The 21,606-nt window shown below is 34.3% G+C and overlaps 2 protein-coding genes across 6 annotated transcripts; both read right to left on the bottom strand.

The window, feature by feature from the left end:
* Positions 1–8,270, bottom strand: LOC139982911 (tyrosine kinase receptor Cad96Ca-like). Of its 4 annotated transcripts, none has more exons than XR_011798422.1 (14): positions 7,928–8,270; positions 6,999–7,061; positions 6,065–6,106; positions 5,447–5,551; positions 4,504–4,570; positions 4,173–4,252; positions 3,807–3,971; positions 3,418–3,528; positions 2,968–3,128; positions 2,475–2,594; positions 1,254–1,365; positions 896–992; positions 420–602; positions 1–305 (listed from the first exon to the last, which is right to left on the bottom strand). XR_011798422.1 is itself a non-coding variant. In XM_071996107.1 (14 exons), exons 1-14 carry the CDS (start codon positions 8,268–8,270, stop codon positions 231–233), a joined length of 1,644 nt encoding a protein of 547 aa, XP_071852208.1. In that variant the 3' UTR covers positions 1–230. The 4 variants fall into 4 exon arrangements, 2 of the variants coding, with proteins under 2 accessions (XP_071852208.1, XP_071852209.1); XM_071996107.1 differs by having other exon boundaries at positions 420–522; XM_071996108.1 differs by having other exon boundaries at positions 420–516.
* Positions 8,271–10,100: 1,830 nt separating this feature from the next.
* Positions 10,101–20,847, bottom strand: LOC139982907 (uncharacterized). 2 transcript variants are annotated; one of them, XM_071996093.1, is made up of 9 exons: positions 20,694–20,847; positions 19,572–19,646; positions 19,034–19,357; positions 18,075–18,707; positions 17,119–17,202; positions 14,718–14,780; positions 14,123–14,185; positions 13,767–13,817; positions 10,101–11,758 (listed from the first exon to the last, which is right to left on the bottom strand). In XM_071996093.1, the coding sequence occupies exons 2-9, from the start codon at positions 19,627–19,629 to the stop codon at positions 10,740–10,742; spliced, it is 2,295 nt and encodes a 764-aa protein (XP_071852194.1). In that variant the 5' UTR covers positions 19,630–19,646; positions 20,694–20,847; the 3' UTR covers positions 10,101–10,739. The 2 variants fall into 2 exon arrangements, with proteins under 2 accessions (XP_071852194.1, XP_071852195.1); XM_071996094.1 differs by lacking the exon at positions 20,694–20,847 and adding an exon at positions 20,520–20,663.
* Between the last annotated feature and the right edge of the window lie 759 nt (positions 20,848–21,606).

Below are 21,606 nucleotides of genomic sequence, written 5' to 3'. Positions count from 1 at the left end.
TTTTAAAGACATAAGCTATTAAGAGGAAAAAGGTAAAAGTGCAAAACTAAAGATAGACGTGATAAAGCTTTCTCTAAAGAAGATATGATAATTTGTAATATAAAATTGAAGAATAATGATGTATTTCGTGCTCTTTCTTTACAGTATCTAACGTTTATTTAGTGTTTTTTTTCAGAAGGATAGACTTAATATTTTATATTGTCAACGATCTTGATTACTCCAACGTACGTCTAACTTGCAACATAGGATTCTTCCAGTGAATAATACTCTACTGAGCTGGGAGATGGGGTCCAGACTTCATCTTTCTAAGGGGAAAAGAATTACAGCTATGTTTGTAAATAGATTAGGTTATAATTTGAGTGAAAGGTAGTACGAGATATTTTAGAAAAATTTATCAATGAGGTGATCAAATATATTACCTCATCACGAAGTAACAGCGTCAGAGCCTCAATTATGTTTCCGAATGTTGGTCTCTTCTTCACCATTGTCGTCCATGACCTAAGCATGACGCTGTACCTGAAATTGAATGTGGGTTCCTGGATGAACTTTCCAGACAGGTGTTGGCTACTTTTCTGTTAAAATTCTTATTACTTTGTAACGTTCTGAGATGAAAACAAAGTTTTATTTGTGCATATTATGAACAAATTCAGTATCTGTGAGAAAAAATAAATCTTTCATAGGCACACAAGCTATGTCAAACAGGGTCTGGGTATTTAACACTTACATAACAACTTCCATAAGGACATTACATTCGTCGAAAGATACTGAAATATCCGTTGTTCTGAAAGTTGCAAAATGGTTTAATGCTATCGTCAGTTACATGTTGGTTTCAACTTGAGTTTAGTTGTTTTCAACTCTGGCCTTCCCAAAGACGCTACATCAATGTTAGACTTACATCTTCCCTGGGCAAAGTGGTGGCTGCCGTAGGCATACTCCTTTCCGTACTTCTATTTCAATCTCATTTGGGCTAAGCTGGGCGTAAGGATACTCCCCTGTATAACAACAGAAAACAAAATTAGTACTCTCTTACCTTAATTCTTTAACAGTTGCTTCTTCTACAAGTTTTAAGACTTGTTCTTCTTCGACCCATCCTTATAATTGTTTCCTTTTCTTATACAACAATTAATTTTCCGTTTAGTCTCTAATCTGGCATTGGTACAATATTTGCTACAAAGCCATGGGTTTTGAATAGGTGAAGACATTGCCACAACGCATAAAACGCAGAAGAATATCTTAAAATCAGTGAATCTTACCGCGAGCAAAAAGCTCCCAAAGAACTGTACCGTACGACCATACATCTGAACTAATATGATATTCACCCAGAAAGATAGTCTCTGGTGCAAGCCAAGGAACTGGAGGGTCAACCTAAGAATATTTTAACAAAACGTGATTATGTGATAATGTGCAGTGATTGAGAATATCTCCAAACATGTTAGTAATTTCGAGTTAACGGCTATTCGGAATGGTAACGGAAACATCACATTTACTTTACAGGTTAAGCATCCTACAAACAAAGATGCAACCTATATCACCCTAAAGCGAGTCAAAGAAAAATTTAATATATATGTGATACACACTAGATTGTTACTTACATAGGAGTTATTTGTTTGCAGGAAGTTGAAAAAATGCATTTCGATCTCATAAATTTATGCTTTACTTATTTGGCTACTGCAAATAGCTACAGCATAAAGGAGGAAATGAAATCCCATAACTGCAAATGTTAATTATGTAAGCGAATGTTTAGTTTCATTTAATAACGCTTATGTTCCTGTTGAATCCGATGAGTATACTTGACAGGCTTTCTACACCATTATCGTTGATAGAAATTTATAAATAACTATATATCTTTTGGAACTGAAATTCTTAAGTGGAATACTTTATTGAAGTTGCCCATGCTTGGAAACTGCTCAATTGTATTCATTCATCGGCACTTCGTTTCAATGGGACTTTTTCAATAATCGCATAGCCCATGCTGATATGTTGCTTTATGATAATAAGTAATAAATATAAAATAATATAATATTTATTAGATAATATATAATGATAAATAATATCGACTCTTCCTGCCTTTTCTGGAAAAAGTGGTACTATTTTACGGAACTCACTCAAACTTTGCATGTTGGTTGAGCACGTTGCATATTTAATAAATTTGCCACATGAATGACTTGAAGCAGTTATAAAACAGTGAAACTATGTAATATCCTGATTTAGAAATATACTTATTGATGAGATTTCTTGAGGTGTTAGGCCTACGTAGTAAATTACAAATCCATTGGTTAAGTAATGTTTTGCTGAAGCCTTAAATCAAATAGGACTTGCAAACCATGCACCTTCCAATCTAGTTTCATGTATTTTTCCGTTTTCAGTAATATTTACGTATTTTCTAATGGAATAAACAACGAAGCATGCTTCTCTCTAGTTTATGAATCCTACAAAATGATATTCAACGGTGCAATATTACCAAGACTTATTACCTTTTCCAACAGTTTGGCTACCTTCTGGTGAGAAAGATCAAAAGACCAGAAATCGTACAACTTGCATTGTCCATTGGATTTCAATAAAATCTTCCTAGCAGATAATGCCGGATGAGCAAACTTCAAGTAGGAGAAAAACCAAAGAATAAGTTAAAAGCTATTTATATATAGTTTTCAACTTGATCGTGAAGTAACATTGGCAAACATATTTATAATCCAGGTAAAATGTATCATGTATTTTAAGTGGTTCCCTCCACGTATGAACTTTCGAAAAGATTCAATTATATCAGTTATGACCTATTCTTTAAACGAACACCAAACGTCCAAAACTATCCTTTAAATTCCCCTCCCCTTCACACAAGAAAAATAAAAATAAAATATAGTATATTCCAAATCAAAGAATGAGACTTGAAGGTGCGATGCTATTTGCTTGTTGCTTATTTTTTTTACAGAAAACTTATCTATATGAATGTTAGCGAGAAGATGTACTTACATTGTTAGCGTTCAGAAAATCCATTGCCTCGGCAGTTTCCAGCGATATATTAATCAATTTCCTGTTCTCGTTTGCCTTAGATTTTGAGTATCTACAGGTTCTCAGTAGATAATCCCTTACATTTCCGCAGTCAACAAACTCGAAGTACATGTAAGGAGGAACTAGTAGTAATAAAGTTAGTATACATTTGAATGTGTTAAGGTTACTTGAAAACGAACGGTTAATATACGTAGAAAATTAATACATATGTATTAGGTATGATAACATTTATGCTTTATATAAAATGGATGTACACTTGCAAGCCATTAACAATGGATACCTTTACAATTCCCGCAACTAACCTTCTTCAGTGGTGAGAGGATTTACTAATATGCATCCTTTTCTGAAACAACAATATATGCATCACAATGGACACAATGTTCAATGCCCTAAAACAAAATATGCACTCACCAACATCAACATCTGCTTGAAGCATTTTGACTACATTGTCATGATACTTGATACATCTCAGTTCTTTTGCCAAGAGTCGGAACGAAACGATATCTTTTATGTTGCTTTTCTCTGCAAAGTAAGATCAGGATAAGAAAACCGTGCATGAAACAAAGGCAAAGCTGGCTTGAGGTACAGTTGCGTTAAACTGAATATTATTAATAACTTTTAACATTATACAAGTGTGTTAAGTTTAGTGTTATATTTTGTATAACAATAGCTCAGAATAACACGTTTGTGAACCGAAAAAAATAATGCAACACACAATTCAATAGTGAAATGTTGGTAAAGTGAGATTGAAGTGACTTTATGACAATAATCTGCTAAAGGATCGAAAACAGATAAGGTACCTGATAGTGTTCGAGCCACTGTATTAATACCACGAACATTGTCATAGCATAGCCAGTATATTTGAATCTCCCCTTCTTGCAAAAGCGAAATAAAGTATGCAGATGATTTTGCCTCTTCAGACGTTTGTGGATGTTTACAACCGGTTCCTATATGTTGATCTGAAACTGAAATGTGTAAAGCACATTGTTAGTGAATAAAATATAATCGAATATTCCCGAATGCAGCATGGTATCTCTGTGAACATCTTCGTATTTTATTTATAATTTGAATGCATAATATTAGACACACTCTATAATTTAAATTGAATTGTTGCTTTATTTTCAAATCTCAGCTTAACATTTATAATTTGAGAGAAAGAAACACACCTTCTTGATATTCAACCGGTTGCGCTGGAGTTTGGTTTTCCTGAACTGGTTGCACCGGTGTCATTGGAGTTTCGTGCCGGCTGATAATTAATGAATGCAGTTGCATACTAATTGAAACATTATGTGTTGTGTGCATGACAGTGAGCTTATTCACCCGATTCATTAGTAACAGGAAGACAATGTTAAAAGGAACACAACTCAATAACTACCATCCTTTGATCGTAGTCAAAATATTTAATGCAGATTCATATGAAAATATGTACAAGCTTTGAAAAAAAATACATAAAAGAAATAATTACATGAAACGGATAAACAATATTAACACACTTACGTCGTCAGGAAATGTCTTCTAGTAGAAATAAAATAATGACATCTCTCCAAAAAACTGCCCGAAGCACCTACAATTAAATGTTGTAATTAGACTGTTGAAACGCTTGACTAGTTAATATGTACCAAATAAACTTTGCTTTGCCTCACTTGGACGTTACCAGGAGCTTTTGGTAATTGATTAAGTTTATTGACTATAAGTATCGGACATGTCTATGGAATTTGCAGTTGGGACTAGAATACAGCACTTAAACACTGGCATTGACATTACTTAAAGGGAAGGATGAATGCAAGAAAGAGGTGATAATTCCACCAGAGGTTTGACTGCTTTCGACAAACATGAATGAATAGAAATATACTGGCTAGACGACCCTTTCTAGCATAAATAGTTAAAAACGGGGACAATGTTCACACGGCAGCAAAACATTCACTATATATCATACAGATCAAGTTGTTGTGATCAACAATCGAGAGAGAGAGAAGAATTCTTCTTGCCGAACCGTTAAGAGCCTGCTACTGGCCTCAAAAGACCACCCATGTGCCTTCCTGATATGTGAGCTGAATACCAGCAGAAATAATTTATGAGAATTCTATATACATTCTTCCGTTTTGAGATGGTTTAAATTTATAGACTGCGTTTCCACGTTTAGTTTAACCAGTACCCCGCCAAAAAAATTTGCTTTACGCAAATGAAATTTACACAGGTATAAATATCCTTGAAAATAAGTAAACCAACAAAACTGGTTATATTTCTTTATGATTTTTACATGTTTATGTCTTCATTGTTTTGCAAAAATGGTACTCTTCTATGATATATCCCAAATGCTGCAAATATTAACTCAAGTGATGGTACTGTATGTCATTGAGACAGAACACGTTTTTGAGGTTACTCCAGTCTTAAGAAAATGAAAGGTAATAGAAATGTATACAGTATCTAGAATATTTACCTTTCTTAGCAAAAGCTATAGCAGCAATACAGCAACAAATAATAATAAGTATGACACCTGACCATACAAAGGCAGATAGCGAGTGGTTATGCTGTAGTGGAGAATCTGAAAAAAACGTTATTTTAAGGAGTATTGTGAAACATTCATGCTGACGTAAAAAGATAAAGAAGCAACATAACAATTAACGGCATAATAAACGTCGAAACAGCGACTACCGTCAGTAAAATAAGTAAGTCACACGCACGCTGTAAATGTCAAATTTCATACTACTAGATTTCATATCACCACCAAAACTGAGATGCATCATAATATAAATTTCAAATGCACATAAAATAAACTGCAGTAAGTAACAGAGACGATAGGACATGACGTGTTGAGCTAAGAGCTAAGGTACATATCTCTTATAAATTTTGTGGCCTACACAGGAAGGTACAGTTTGTCAAACGAACGCAATTTAGACTTTCGTTCATAAATGGTCACAATGTTTCTACCCATCATTGTTTTCACGCATATATACTTCAACTGTATTGCTGTACTATATATAAATATATCTATATACTCATATATTCAAATTTCTATGTATCAATGCAGTATACGTACATGATATCTTTCACTCACCCGTGATTGTCGTGTTAACCATTACCGCAGAAATTGAATCAACTGTTGGAATTCAATTTGAAATGTATTTAATAAAGCCGTTGCGCAAAGATGTCGCCATAGAGCAACCACATTAAGGGAATGAAATTACAATGTTTATAATTGTAATATCGGTCGCACGTTTCGTAAGTACAAGAAACACATAATAACCGTATTTCTTTGTAGATGTAAATTTAACTTCATTTAAGCAGATCCATATTATTATTAATAACAAACATTTCTGTTATGTGATACTCATTGTTTTCTTATGGTTCTTCAAAGACTACGAAGGACAACTTTTTAATTTATAAATAGATATATATATATATATATATTGAAATTACATGGTTGAAGATAAATATTAAATGTTTGCATTTTTGGGGGGGGGGGGTGGGGGTATTCTCTCGTCGTGTTTTACATGATCAATACGTAATACATTTATCCTTGGAGAAAATGCTGTTTAGTAAAAAGCATGAAAACATACTCCCTTTCTCTTTTTATGGAACAAAACTGCGAACGGAACGAATGACAACTGTCTGTCTTAGCCGACTTATGGCAAAAAAAGTCTTACATTTATCTGAACTGTGACGTTTATTGTACAGCCGAAGAAGTTCAATACAGGCAAACATTGTATTACATAGTGGATAAAAGAATAATGGAATATATAATACAATGAGGTAAATAAAACAGGTTGACCAATAATTCAGGCGAGAATAGGAGTTTTTCCAATGCAATACTTTGCGGTTCTCTTTGATGAAATTGTTTGTTCTCAATGTTTGTTTTTTTGAATAACAATAATTAAACTTCAGGAATATAATGTAAATCTGATTTGAATTGATTTAACAGCTATCTCTACTTTACAATAGTGGCAAGATAAATGATATTACTATATTACTACTATCAAACGTTAACTCACACGTTTTTGTCGCCTCAGTCATCACTGCAGACAGAGTCGTTCCGCTTATCACGTTTGAATCGACTATTGAAGTTCCATTTGAAAGAAAACAGAAAAATAGTTTCCTTAGATGTACACGTCATCCCTCAAAGATATCGCCACATCGCAACCGCATAAATGAAGTGTATCACAATTTCAAGATCACGGATCCAGTACTGGCACTTTCAAATATGCAGAATTTGATAGGTTGGAAGCACATATAAGAAACATATAAGTAGGCAATATGTGTAATCCGAAAAAAAGTTGTCTTGTATGTAGTTTACCTCTTAACCTACACTTTTAATTAAAAGTGCTTTTCGGTGATACATATTGTCAAAAAATGTAATTGTAGGTTTGGTGTGTGCGGGTGTCTAAGGGGTGGGATTATTTTTTTTTTGCACTGTCATTATCACACGGTGATAATTCATCCATGAAGAAAATGTGTTTTTGTATTTATTGTTTTGAGAAGCGAACGCACGGCGCATTTGCAGAAACGGTGAAATATTTAGAAATGAATGTATTTTACTGCGACCTGAAATGTCACGCCTCTTGAAAAGATTATATCTGTGAAACAGATGCCTATGGTAAGCAAAAGAAAACACGGTCTGCAGTTTTGATATCGTTTGGTTCGAATGTCTGGTGCAGTTCCATTTTCTTTCCATACCCAATACCAGGAATATATCCATGTAGTCTAATACGTAATAATGACCTTTTCAGACACTGCAACTGGTTTGCGAACGATTAGTGTCACGCTTGGAGTAAAATAGTCACGTGAATAGTTTAGTGTAATTTACGGTAGTAAGTCAGTAGCGTTTTAATGTGACTTGTAAAGACGTATGTCTTTTAAAATAGAAATACATTTAATAAATATCATCAGAGAAAATACATCATAAAGTGTTACTGAAACTCACCTGCAACATCCACATTATACGACACAATTACAGAACCATTCTGGCTGCAACTGTATAGACCTTCTTCACTAGAAGTAGCATTTTCAATAGTCAGAGAATAACTTTCAGCATTAATTTGGTGTTTTGCCGTTTGACCAATGTTCACCATGTTCACAAATAACGGTCTACCATTAAATTCCCATTTTAGTGATGTACGATGATGATCGTCCAGTGGACATGCCATCTTCAGCGAAGAAGATTTTAATACAATCAAATCAGACGGGGTAATTGTGACTCCATGTGATGATTTTAAATTCACGAGAAACACGATGATGGCTAGGTATTTTTCCATGGTAATCAGCATTGGACAGATAACAAAAGAGAACTTGATTCCTGAACAGTCAAATCAAAATGAAAGTTCAGTCTGCATCGTCACCCGACTAATGAACAGCAAATTTCAACTTTGACATATTTATGTGACTGATTAGCTTAGTTAGCTACACTAAAACGCTGGTCAATATATGAAAAGAGTGAAGGGATGTAGAGAAAAGGCTTACTGGTAATTTAAAATGACCTTATGAAACCTTTGCATTTTAATTTACCTAAATAATTTCTTTGCAATAAGGGGTTGCTGTGAAGCCAAAATTGTCATTGTTTGTAACGTTTATAAAATCGTCAACTGAAGTACTAGAGAGCGGGCGCTCTGGTGGAAGCCGTGAAATAAAATGTGGTCAGACGCTGTGACAGTAGGCCTTGGTATCAACAAGTCCATATTCGCAAGGAAGGTAATAAGTTCGAGCTTTTAGACCGTAGGCTTGAAGTTATCTCAGGAAAGAAGATTTCCCGATGATCTTGGTACTTGGTACGTTTCTGCTAAGCTCGTTCAAATTCACTGAACTTAATTAAGGAAACAGACAACTTAATAGCTTCTAAATATACGGGATATATCACGATATCACCCTCCCCCTTCAACCGATCCCGTCAGACTCGCTCTTACATCTAGATTACAAAATGGTGCAAAGACAGAAAAGCATTCCTTTGTTTGAGATATATTCTTACTATGTTTTCAATCGTACTTTTTACATTTGAACGTGTTAAATAATATTTTTTAGTGTCTTTTAGAGTGCCTCATATTGTAATTTGAAGATTAGCTACGTGCTGTACATTATTTAATCGTTTAAAATGGAACTTCTCAAATTCCAATTTTTGTATCGCTTCAAAACGATATTTTTTTCTGAGGAAGTCGTGTTCTGTATTGTCTTTTCAGAAACAGTTCAGCAGTGATTTGCTTGTAAACGATTGAGAAGTGTCTCTATAGGCCTACAGAAACCTAGCCAACCAATGACTTGAAGATTGTTTGCTGATGATGTTCAACCCTTAACTGTTATGGCAGTGAAGTCAAAGCGACTTACTGCGTTCTGTTAGATTAGCAGCTTTTGAGAATTGGATTATTTTTCAGATATTTTCTTGAATTTTCTAGATTTTTCCGTCCAAGAATCGTTTGGTCAATGGCAATAACTCATAAGTTCTCAATCGGCTGATTTGCGAGATTGCAGTGACTTACGGCAGGTTGATTGATCTGTTTTTGTTTTGATCGCCGATATATGTATATATTATGGATATGTTAATCGCTATTTTAATTATCGCCATTGTATAACTGTCAATTAGAGCGTAATATTTAAGTGTTATTATTGTACAACGTGCACTTCAGGTGTTTTTGAATCACACAATGAACACATAAATACCACTTGTTTTATAGGCAAACCAAGTAATTATGAAATGAATGTGAAGCAAATGGTATGACAGATATATTCAATGATTTTATTAATCAAATTAGAATTAAAAATTAAAAATTTCTTCATAAAATATTTCATGATAATGGTGAGACTTGTATACTTGTTCAACTTAAATGTCCTTGATGAACTGCAGAATAATGCAACTGTGTAATAGTAAATGATTCTCGAATCATAGATCACCTCTTCCTAGTTACTGATTATGACCCAATTTCCTTATATAGTATTATCGAAATTTGTTAGGCTCTTGTCTGACATTTGTTTTGTCAAAACGGAGCCTATTTGGGTCACGTATAAGAAAAGAGCTTACAGATCGAATTAAAATCGAGAGAATTGTTTCCGTAGAAAACTTATGTCGGTTAAGCAAAAGATTATAAATTGAGACACAAACACTACTTGGGTTGAAGTGAACATATTGCTTTTATTGAAGTTTACAATATCATTGTCATGGTAACGAAAACACATGTATTTTTACTTAAAATTAATGGCTTTATCCCTCTAGATTTTGTCTCTGTCCACGATTTGGATTCTACAACAATATACGGTAAAACCCTAATCACACTTTATGCGATATCAACAACATGTATAGTACAAGTATCTTGGTGTATTTCATCAATTAATTACCAATCGCACAAAGGTTACCTTTTCCCTACAATGATAACTAATACCTTATTTTATCATCCGTAAACTCTCTCCTCGATAATCACAGTTACAAAAACGTATTTATTATTAACGCCAGATAACCATATTTTGATGTTTTAATGCGAAAAGTAACGTAAAAACTAACGATACAAAGCAACGTTCTTTTACAGATATACACAAACCAGCGCAGAAAAAATGAAACAACATTTTAAGCTAATGTCGGAAGAAAACTAAAAAACCACACCTAAGCTATACCGATTATTTCCATGAGAGACATTGTAATGTAAATGTAAGTCCTCATTTTTTTTTCAATTAACACACTATCTTTGAATACAGGGAGTAAGAAAACCAATTAGGAATGGTTTTATTTATAGCTCATATCATGTTGAAAATGATGTTTACTCACTTGAGTTATCAATAAGTGATACCAATTTATTAGGTTTGCATAATACTTCCATATCTATTGAAACTAATTGTTGGACCTTATCGAAAATGTGATACCCTATTATGGTATACTCCTTGCTACCAGTTATTGTCATAGATTTATTTTTTTCTTCTTGAATCTTTACATTATTAGAATCTGTTTGATCCAAGGGACATGTGACCCAAAAAACATACTTGTTGTTAAAGTGTTCATTAATTTTGGGTTGAATCAAATGTTTCTCTGCAGGGCTTGCAAATACAACAACACAAGAAGCCAGTTTATAAAGTGCCTTTTCTTCTAGTGTTTCTTGGTCTAACTTGACTGATCCTTGGAGGTTTACGAAACACATTGTTTGCTTAATTGTGGACGATTCAGTTGGAACACACCAGGCAGTCTGTATAGTTCCTTTTGAAACTTTCGATTCCACATCTGTTGCAAACGGCTCATTTCGCGATCCTTGAACTCGTTTGAATATTATATCAAGTGTTTTCGATTTAGAAACAGACGTTTCCCCGTACTGCAAGGCAGCGATTGTGAACATTGGCGAAGATATCGTAGCTTCTTTTTCCATATCCGCGCCATACTTAACTGTTAGGTTTTCCAACTCATATGTTAAATATGTTAGGCGACCGTTGTCATCGGGCTTTGCAAAAATAATCGGAACTGCGTAGAACTTTGAGGCTAACACGCTCATTATTTTCACTCTGAGATTTCCGTCACAACAACAGAATAAAAGATACAGTATATCTTTGTAGCTCACTTGAGTTGTTGATATCTCTTTTTTTATCTCATCATCGCGATGAAAGAAACGAAGAATATACTTAGCAAAGTCAACCTTGATTGGGTCTCTTGGATCTTGGATGGAATGTAGTAGTTCAGAAACGTTAATCTGCTTTGTTAAACCAGTTTTCCATTCATCCAGATTATATTTCTTACATATTTCTTTAAAAGAAATCTCTTGATTACCAGATACACCAGGTGTGTCTTCTTTTGCTGCAAACAATGAAATTAATTTGTTGATTATAAAAAACTGCAATGTAATAAAAAACAGGACAAAAGATCAAAAGTAAGGTACGATAATTCATTGTATTAAAGATTTTCTGATTGGTAATGATATAGGTGTGATCATTAAATTAATTATATCTTTTCCGAAGCGGAGGGTCTCGATAAAAGTCAACTTCATTGAAAAGACGTATCGCAATTCCATAACATACAGGGGGTAACTTGTCATCGTTACATCTCTTTTTTTTTTTTTAAGGATTTAGCATTTCACATTTATGTGTACTATAAGTAACGTGAAATAACATGAGCATAGTTGGGCTTCGTCGTCCTTGATTCCTAATGTTCCTCTGAAGAAAGCATTTGAATTTGCATGATAAGTTAATTGACTAGAGCCCACTTACAACATTGCCATTATCCATAACCACAGTAGTGGATAATATCATTTAAAAGAAATAAGTTGTTCACGTAATCTAAGCAATGTTTCCATTCTTGCCTAATTAATCATCAGTTGTAATCGGAGAAGGGAAATTCCATCGTGGTGCGATTTCATTTAGCTTTATAGTGATCAAGAGAGGTACATGCAATATGTTTATGTTATGTATAAATATTACTCTCTCGAGAAACAGGATCTTATAGATTTATGTTATGTTTAGGGAACATCCAGACTGGCCATACTGTCAGGGAAGAATAAGACATATGTTCTACCCATATAAACGCACATCTATTGAATATACATCACGGTAACATCTAAAGTTTACGTCCTCCTCGCGCTCTTTCGGTAAATCAAACTTTTTTGATTTAATTTCTAACAAAAGGTTTAATTTCTAACAAAAGGTTATCACTAGAAAGATATATTTTATCAAGAGGAATGTTGATGCTCTCTTTCTACTGCAGTGACTATGCATGAGCAACTTCTCGAAACAATCATCAAGCATAACTGTGCACTGGTATTGGCCGAGATTGCAGGGGGCCCCAGAAATAACACTTCATTTATTTCGTTCTCGTTCACCTTCGTAATAAAAAGGAGTTAAACTTAAATACCGCTGGTATGTCTCTTATAGCCGCAGTAGATTGTTTGTTTCTTGTTGATATCTCACATATTTCTTCTTGTAGCGAGTGTTAAGTACAAACATACATGATAGAGAGAAAGTAAAATTTTGTTTGCAAATTAATTTAAAACCCTTGTTGGATGGCAAAGGAGAAGCTCGAGAAGTCTTTTCAGGTTTAAAGATACTTCGTGTGCTCTAATAGCAACATTAAAGCACAGAAAACATCCATAAAAGAGGATTTAATTTCTTTTGTAGATATGGTACCCGTTATTACCCGTTAGATGTGGATGGTTTAAGGGGGTTAGGTACCTCCATTCAACCCCTTGAGGCCCAAATAAATATTTCCTTGATGAAAGTCTGGCAACATGTTTTGTTTCAAGTGCTAATGGCCCACTATGATTCAACAATTTGATAAACTCATGAGATTTACTGAAATTCGACTTAAAAAATCTTTCAATCTGGAGCTAAAACAAAAGCTTCAATTTCAGTCCTAATACGATTTTCTCATGTTCGCTAGGCAACATGCAATTTTAAGGAAGACCAAGTTAATTAGTTTTATAATGAAACGAAGCATCAATACAGAAAAAATTCAATATCCTTCATGTTCGCTCAAATGTTCGCTATTAGCACAAGTTTAAAAATGCGTTTAATACAGTTTCTGGATCTGTTTTCATGTACGATCACAATTTTTGATGCAGTTATATCATATTGTGATATATTGATACGGAATTGCATAACTTCTTGTTCTTGTTCTTAATATATATATGTTCACAAATACAATACTATTCTAATATTGTGAGAGTACTTTCAATATTCCGAAATGTGAAATGCTCGTGTCCAGTGTGTGCGGTAAGTTAGAATTCATCAAACAACTTATAATTTATAAATTTTGTTATCTTCCTCTATTACTATCAAGTAGGTGAAAGAGATACAGTATAATTTGTGCTTACCTGAGATCAGTTGTGTTTCTTCTTTCGTCAAACTGTCTTTTCTTTCAGTTTCTGTTGGAAGGAAAACACTCCTATTAGAACGAATTTGACGAAAAACCACTCGGTTAAGAGAAATATAAATATGCGTTTAAGACAGTTCCTTGATTTGTTTTCATGTACGATGACAATTTTTGATGCAGTAATATCATATTGCGTGATATTGATACCAAATTGCAATACTGTGAAAAAGAGTACTTCCAATATTCCGAAATGCTGAACGCTCGTGTCAGTGTATGCTGTACTTTAAAATTTATCAAACAACTTAATTTCTATTACTATCTATTAGGTGTGAGAGATTAAGTATAATTTGTACTTACTTGAAGTCAGTGGTGTTTCTTCTTCTGTGAAACCGTCTTTTCTTTCAGGACTCCTCATAGTTTCTGTTGGAAGAAAAACATTCCTTTTTGAACGTTTTTGACAAAAAAACCACTCGGCAAATTGGACATGCGAATTTTTATTGTAAAAACGCCATTTCCGCACATATTAATAAGAAACGACTGCTTAATTTTGCAATTTAATTGGTAAAATTTGATAACATGAGTAGATTAGTTCTCTCTTGACTTTTTTACGGTACTTAAGGATAAAACAACTACAACCAGTGGCGAACACTATAAAGAAAGAGATGACGGAGCTAATACTCCTTCACAGTAATAACATATATGAATCATGTAAACATATAATTTACTGAAAGTTAATTATTTCTATTCATGAAGGAATATAAGAGAAAACTTAAACCAGGTTTATAGATAACTTTACTTCTTCTCCCTTGCCATATGGCCGCCTGAAAGTGCTTCCTGATAAGTTTCACTGCTATATAACCTCACATTAGGCTTTTAAATGTTTCTTTTGGAGAGTAAGTACACGTCTTAAGAATTGAAATAGAAAACAGTAAGAACTTAATTTCTCGCATACCATATTCTTCTGTGCACTCGAGGCTATTTTGCTTTGTCCGATCTCTTTTCTTAAATACAGCCACTTTAAAAAGAACAACAGGAAATCTAAAATGTATATATCTTGCATTGGTATGTACTCTTAATAATTCCCAAACAGCCTTATGGTTGGAATAAAGAAAGCTGCTTTCTGACTATGTAGCCGCGGAAAAATACATTATTTGCAAGAAATGTTCGATGTTAATGACCATGACATACAAATAACAAAATGACAAATGTTTAGCAAATAATAATGTAACATTCATACGATGCTAAAACAAAAATTATGCACTTAATTTAAAAGATTTGGACATGGCGCAAAAGCTTGTTTGAAATCTGGAAAGTTTTCAAAATGCATGCTTCATATTAAAAGAAAAGGTTAATGGAGGGCTTCCTTTGATATTTTATTTGAAATTTACAATCCAATACATGTGTAAAGTTAAGAAGGCAACGGATGACACGAATGAGTGTAACAGAAGAAATAATCACGTCTCAAAAAACGAACTGCTTATTAAAAAAAAAAACATAACTAGCGTCTAATATAAAACTAGAAGAAACGAACAATCCCCAAAATAAGTCATCTATGGTTCTTTCACCAATCTCACAAACATTAGTCATGGATGTCAAGTTAACCCATAATTCTTTGGTAAGGAGAATTCTTTGGAGTAATCTGTTTTGAAATACTGCATTTTGGAATCGGAAAGTAATTGCCAAAGAGCATAGTTAATACGTGACCAATCTTTCGTTATGATGGTAATAAACCAGGTTTGTCATTTTCGAGACGCTGCAGGCGTGGCTGTAATACATTTCAATAGTTTTCGATAAGTATATAAATGAGAGATACTATTAGAATTGAACACTTTTGCAGCATCATCTTCATTACACTTTCTTATCTCATATGGTCGGAAGTCGATTCCCACCACTTGATAAGACTATACTATATTGAGCTCCTGTGTAAAGTGACGGATAAATGATGAAGCTGGTACAAACGTTAATGGATTGCCCTTGTTGTCGAAAAAACTTTAACATACTGATGCGTTAACTAGAAAGATGAGTAATTAGAAAGATTAAAGATAATTTCGTCGTTTACACGAATATTCCAAATAATTTGCATGTCATAATTATCCCGAAGGACTGTGTAAGGAGAACACGGACACCATGCATACAGAACATGTCTAAGAAAATCATTTTGATATTCATTATATCTTTTGAGTTACAATTCCAATTGAAAATATATTTTCGTCCAATTACTTTTAAACTGAAACCATAGAAATCATTTCAAAGGCCCGTTAGGAGCATTGCAATGCCGTTAGATCCTGGTACTACCTTAAACTATTAGTGGAAATGATAATATGAGTACTCTTTAAGTCATCGTTGCTTATTGGATTAATAATAGTCGATCGTTTTATTTTATCTAGGACATATCTTATTTCTTCATCAGTAAATTGTCATTTTTAAGAAACTAGTCTGGTAAGGGCCGATAATTCTCTAAATAAACCATTTTAAACTATTGGCAATTGACTTTGCCCCAATATGTAGTCAATCCTCAAACACAGGAATAGGACGATACTTTTATTTAAACAGTCGAATATATTCTAGGATTTGGAATAAGAGTCATCACCCAAGGGGTTGCTCCGGAGAAAGGACAGCCCTCTAATAGGCACAATTTAAAGAGTATACAACAAAAGGCCTGATCAAAGACCAAAAATGCTTCAAAATATTAGCAGAGAAACCATTACTACCAGTTGCTTTATCATGTTGTATTGAGTTTAAGATATCGATACTTTCATGAATAACTGAACCATTACAATTTGAAAGCTGAAAAAAGTGTTGTGAGCCTTTTTACGTTTCACAAGTTTTATATATTTGTTGCATTCTTCGGCCTACTTTGCCCAAAACCTTATGAAGTTTGTAGTAGTGATATACAAGTAGTTGATTCTGAGCAGTTTTTTAAAGGAGAACGGACCTCGACCGATACACACAAAAAAGTATGCTGTTCTAAACTGGAGATCATTAGAATTGGAGATTCTTCATTAAAATGCATGTCTCTAACTTTCTGTTCAGAATAATTAATGGTAACTCCCCGTAATTGAAATTGAAAATTTTCATAATTTTCAACGAGAACAAGGGTTCGAAAAATTAGGACTGTCAGCCTCATTACAAAGGATGTCACTGATAACGTTAGTATAAATATTGTCGTATAAAATGGAATTAAGTAGCGATGAGATTACAGATAAGGACGTACCCGATTCGGGATTAGGGTGTTTCTTTCCGTTCAAGTTATATGGCTTGCCGTTCGAAGACCGCCAGCATCTTCTATGATGATGATGATGAATATTAAATGAGTTAGTATATACTAATACCTTTGTGTTCGCATACATTACCTGCAACCGCTGACAGCACAAGGATAACCAATATTACTATCGGTAAAATAATTACCAGAACATTAACGTTAGTTTTCTCTGCATCTGTTACAAAATAAAAACCCGTCACCATAATCACAGTAACAGCAAATCATCAAAATATGTCTGCGTTTAAAATTCCCATTCGTAATTTGTACTTTGTAATTGTAATTTGTAACCATCGTTGTGTCATGCGCGCAGATAAAGTAGTTGAAATATAGAAACGAAATTTTGTGTCACGGAAAACAATATGTTTTCATGAAACCAAAAATAAACCTTAAATAACAGCGAAGATGCCAGATGTGGACATGTTGAGCTGAAATATTCTGTGACACAAGTTACATTGACACTAATCGTGAAATTCGAATATTATATCTTATTGAGACCAATTGTACGTGCATCAGAAGGTAGTCGGGTGTCCAGATTATTTTTGATAATAATCATAACCCAATGAAGACACACTCTTAGTTATTATAAAGCCATTGTTATCCACCAAATTAGTGAAATCGAGAACTTCGTACTCCTATTTGGAACCTCGTGTATCTTTAGATAAAAAGACCAAGTTATATTTCCAAAACTTATCACTGTCTTGTTTGAACTAGCAGAGGATTATAACAGAAAGATAAAGGAATATCTACAATGTTAGGATTTTGATTTAAAACAGGTAGAACTATCGTTCAGAATACCTTACTGTTATAATGGTAATTTTTTGTGACCTGTGGTATCAAAAAATATATCAATTTCGTCTCGTAAATGGTATCGAAGACTATATCATGTTGGGTAGAATCCTTCCTTTTATTGGTCGTTAGACATGCTTCGTGTGGTATGCATATTTATATTGAACAATTTAATAAGGAATTGATAAAGCAATGGTGTTATTATAGAACATGCAATTGGATACAAAAAAGATATTAGTACATAAAAAGAATGAAACTCACCCAACTGTGTCACGTTGTACGCTGTTACGAGTTCCTGAATACCATTACTGCTGTGACAGATATAAATGCATGTATGTTTATCTTCGAACGTTATGTTCAATGCACCTTCGTTATTTACACTATATTGCTGGTTTAGACTAGAATGCTCCTCCGAGTATCCGTGGGCAATAACCACAAAGTCGTTTACAGATTGCATCTTCTTCCAAACGAAAATAACCTTGTTCTCACCAGGACAGGGCAATGTTATTACATCGCCTGCATTTGCCCGTATAGGAAGTACAAAGTTGAGGAAATCGACTTCCGTCTCAGCCACTTCTATCAACACAAATGAATCAGAGGCTGTTAAGAGTGCATTACTGTCATTTGCTTTACACACAAAGAGATGGTAATGAAGTGATAACTGCTGGTACTTCAACTTCGCGATCGTTCTGAACACACCATTACTATGTTCTCTTTTCACCTCTGTGGTGAGGTTACGATCGCCTTCAGAGGTTCTTACCGCCCAACTTAAGGGAATAGCTGGTCTGGAACCGCTGACAGTACAAATCAGAAGAGGATCTGCTGTAAGTTCCGTGAAGCAGTACTGAGTAGTATCACATCTATCAATTTGCGGATGAGGAAGGGACGGATGAGCTGAAAAAAATTAAGTTATATACAATCTTAAACAACAACAGCTGTAGACGAAAAGCTATGATACTAACTGCTGTATCCTAATAAACACAATTGGAATAACCGTTGTATCCAAATAGTTCAATAAGTAACAATAATAATGCCATTTTTGACGCAGATTGTGTCTCTTTTATATTGCGATATTCATAATACCTATAATAATATATTGCCTATGCATATTTGCAAAAGGTACTTTGTTTGCATTCGCTCTTTAAAAAAAAATCGAAGGTTACTGCAGATTAATATGAGATGAAGGTTGTAAGCAAAGAAGTATGTTTTCGTTTCCTTACCAATTACCGTGAGCTGTACTTTCTTTTGAACTGGACTAATGGTGTGGACGGTTTTCATGTAGACAACTGTGAAAGGAATTTCATGTTTCACACCAACGATATTGATGACCAACGAGCCATCTGGCAGTATGTCAAATTCCCCAGAATCGTATCCTTTGCCGCCTTTGTTTTCATTTGCATAAAACATGAATGCACTTAACGTCAGATCATCGGTATCATACCAATATACGCCATAAAAGCCTGTCGCAAACGAACAGTTGACAATCCCTCCTTGTCCTAACTCCAGGGATTGCTCTTGGGGACACAATACATCAACTTCTTCACCTTTTAAAAAATATATAGAAATACTTGTTAAGAAATCTCCTTTCGAATTTTTTAACCTATTAAAATAAAATAATAAATTTTTATTTAAGTAACAAAGCTTCTAAGGAGGTATCATAAAAACCTCGAGAAAAACTCTCATGTCCTCATGAGAAAGTATATATCATATAAAGTAATAGATATTAGATCAAATAATATAGAAATTTATGCTACTTACACCATGTCAAAACAGGTACGAGAAGGAATAGTGAAAGAAAGAACAATCCGTCCATCATAAGGAACTATTTCTTATCTGGAAAAATACAGAAAATTTTATTAGCATTTAAGCAAGGGATCCTTGTATTCAATTAGCACTAATATTAGTCACACTTTTGACACAAGACAAGAGCTAGAGGTGGGTATGAGGTTGTTAAACCCCCATGCACCCATGCAATAGGCACAATTCTGTACTCGTAGGCAAAATGAAAGAAAGAGGTAAAAGAAACATAGAGGGAACGAGAGAGGAAAATGAGAGAAAGAAAGAAGTTGAAAAAAGAATGAGAATACAAATAGGAGAATAAGTGGCTTAATAAGCGGGAGCGAGACAGTCCACCTTGGTACCAGTCAGGGCTACCATGTCACAGCCCACACATGAAGAAATACGTATATAAAGTACATAATTATTTACGGGGATGCCAGTGGTGACCACCTATAAAGGAAAGGTGAAACTTTCTCCTATTTTCTTTGGACCTGGAACCCACTTGCCTGGACCCAACTGCTCACTGCACCTACTCCGTTGGAAGCACTTCGTTTATGAACACTTCCCGTCAGCATTTTCTTCTTTTCAGTCAGCAAAATATTGCACCACACCTCACCCATGGGTAATGCTCTGGCGCTCCCCCTGGATATGAAACTTTAGGAGCTCAAATACAATTACGAATAAGAAGAATGATATAACTATTTTTAATTATCTTTGCACTAATTAAAATTGGAATCTCAAGCAACTTGCAAAAGGACCGGAATCCGTGAAAAAAAATCCTTTCATAAATATTTGAATTCGACTAATCGACGTGTCTCAACTCTATCAATATGGAAACACTGTTCACAACTCAGAACAAAATGCAACAATCAAAGATCTACAAATATCCTATACATAGCCAATAAGGTTTTGGATTCCATATTGGACCTGTATTCTCCTGTGGTGAAGCGCTGCTTTCTCCGGGCTGCGTAGTTCACTTTTTTCTACAACAATTGACTGATTCAAATATTGCTTTACACCATTTCCTTTACACCTTAGGCAGCTAGAAACACTGCATTGCCGTTATGCCCTTATTATTTTGTAGCTTTTATAAATACTCACAATAGAAAATGACACACAAATCACCGGCATCAAATTAAGCTGCGATATATAAAGTGATAGGAATCACGTTACTCTGCATATTAATACTTCAGCATTTACCCTGATGCGCGCCAATGCTGTATTAGTTGTTGGACCTTGCCCCCTAGACTCAACGTATTTGTACATCATCAAAGCGAAACTGAAACCAGTAGTGTTGTGAGACTAATAACTATTCTATATCACCATACAGTTCATTTATGCTACGCTAAAATCTAAGAAAATTTCTGAACATGATAAGCCTATTATAACTGCCAGTCGTGTAATGTTTGCTGAAGGTAATGTGAGAAGAATTAGCGTCAGTATAATCAATCCAACAAAATATTACGCTTTGAACTTTGAACAAAACATCGTGAGTTAACGCGAACTTAATTAGTATATTGAAGTATCGTTTATTGTTATAGAAACACCTAGCCATATGCACATATGTGAAGCATATATAGCAAATGCAAGACCATCTGAGCTCGAAAGCCACTGATAAATAAGAGATTGCGAATGTCTTGAGAATAAAATTAGGTATACTGGCTACTGAGTCTTGTACCTAAATATCAAACAAAGCAATCGCAAACATGGACAGAAAATATTATCCAGATTGGAGCAACTTAAAACCCACCACTTGTCAGGGTTGTAAGGTAATAATGATAATGGATATAAGCACTCACGATATGACTAAGCCCGTACACACTAGTTTTAAATGCCTGGTTCTCTTGCTAGTCTACTTAAAGAGCCAAACCTCGTTATAACTGCAAATTTCGCGTATGTGAGTAACACAAACGTCTTGTGTAACAAATGCCTTGAAAAACTGTAGGAATCGATGACGTCGTCGTCGGTGTGAATTTCGTCCTCAAGGTAACACTTTAAACTACTTGTTCCCTAA

This window comes from Apostichopus japonicus, chromosome 16, assembly GCF_037975245.1.
Source record: "Apostichopus japonicus isolate 1M-3 chromosome 16, ASM3797524v1, whole genome shotgun sequence".
Taxonomy (NCBI): Eukaryota; Metazoa; Echinodermata; class Holothuroidea; order Aspidochirotida; family Stichopodidae; genus Apostichopus; species Apostichopus japonicus.
Note: the sequence above shows the minus strand (reverse complement) of the source record. Positions and strands in the feature narration are given on the sequence as shown.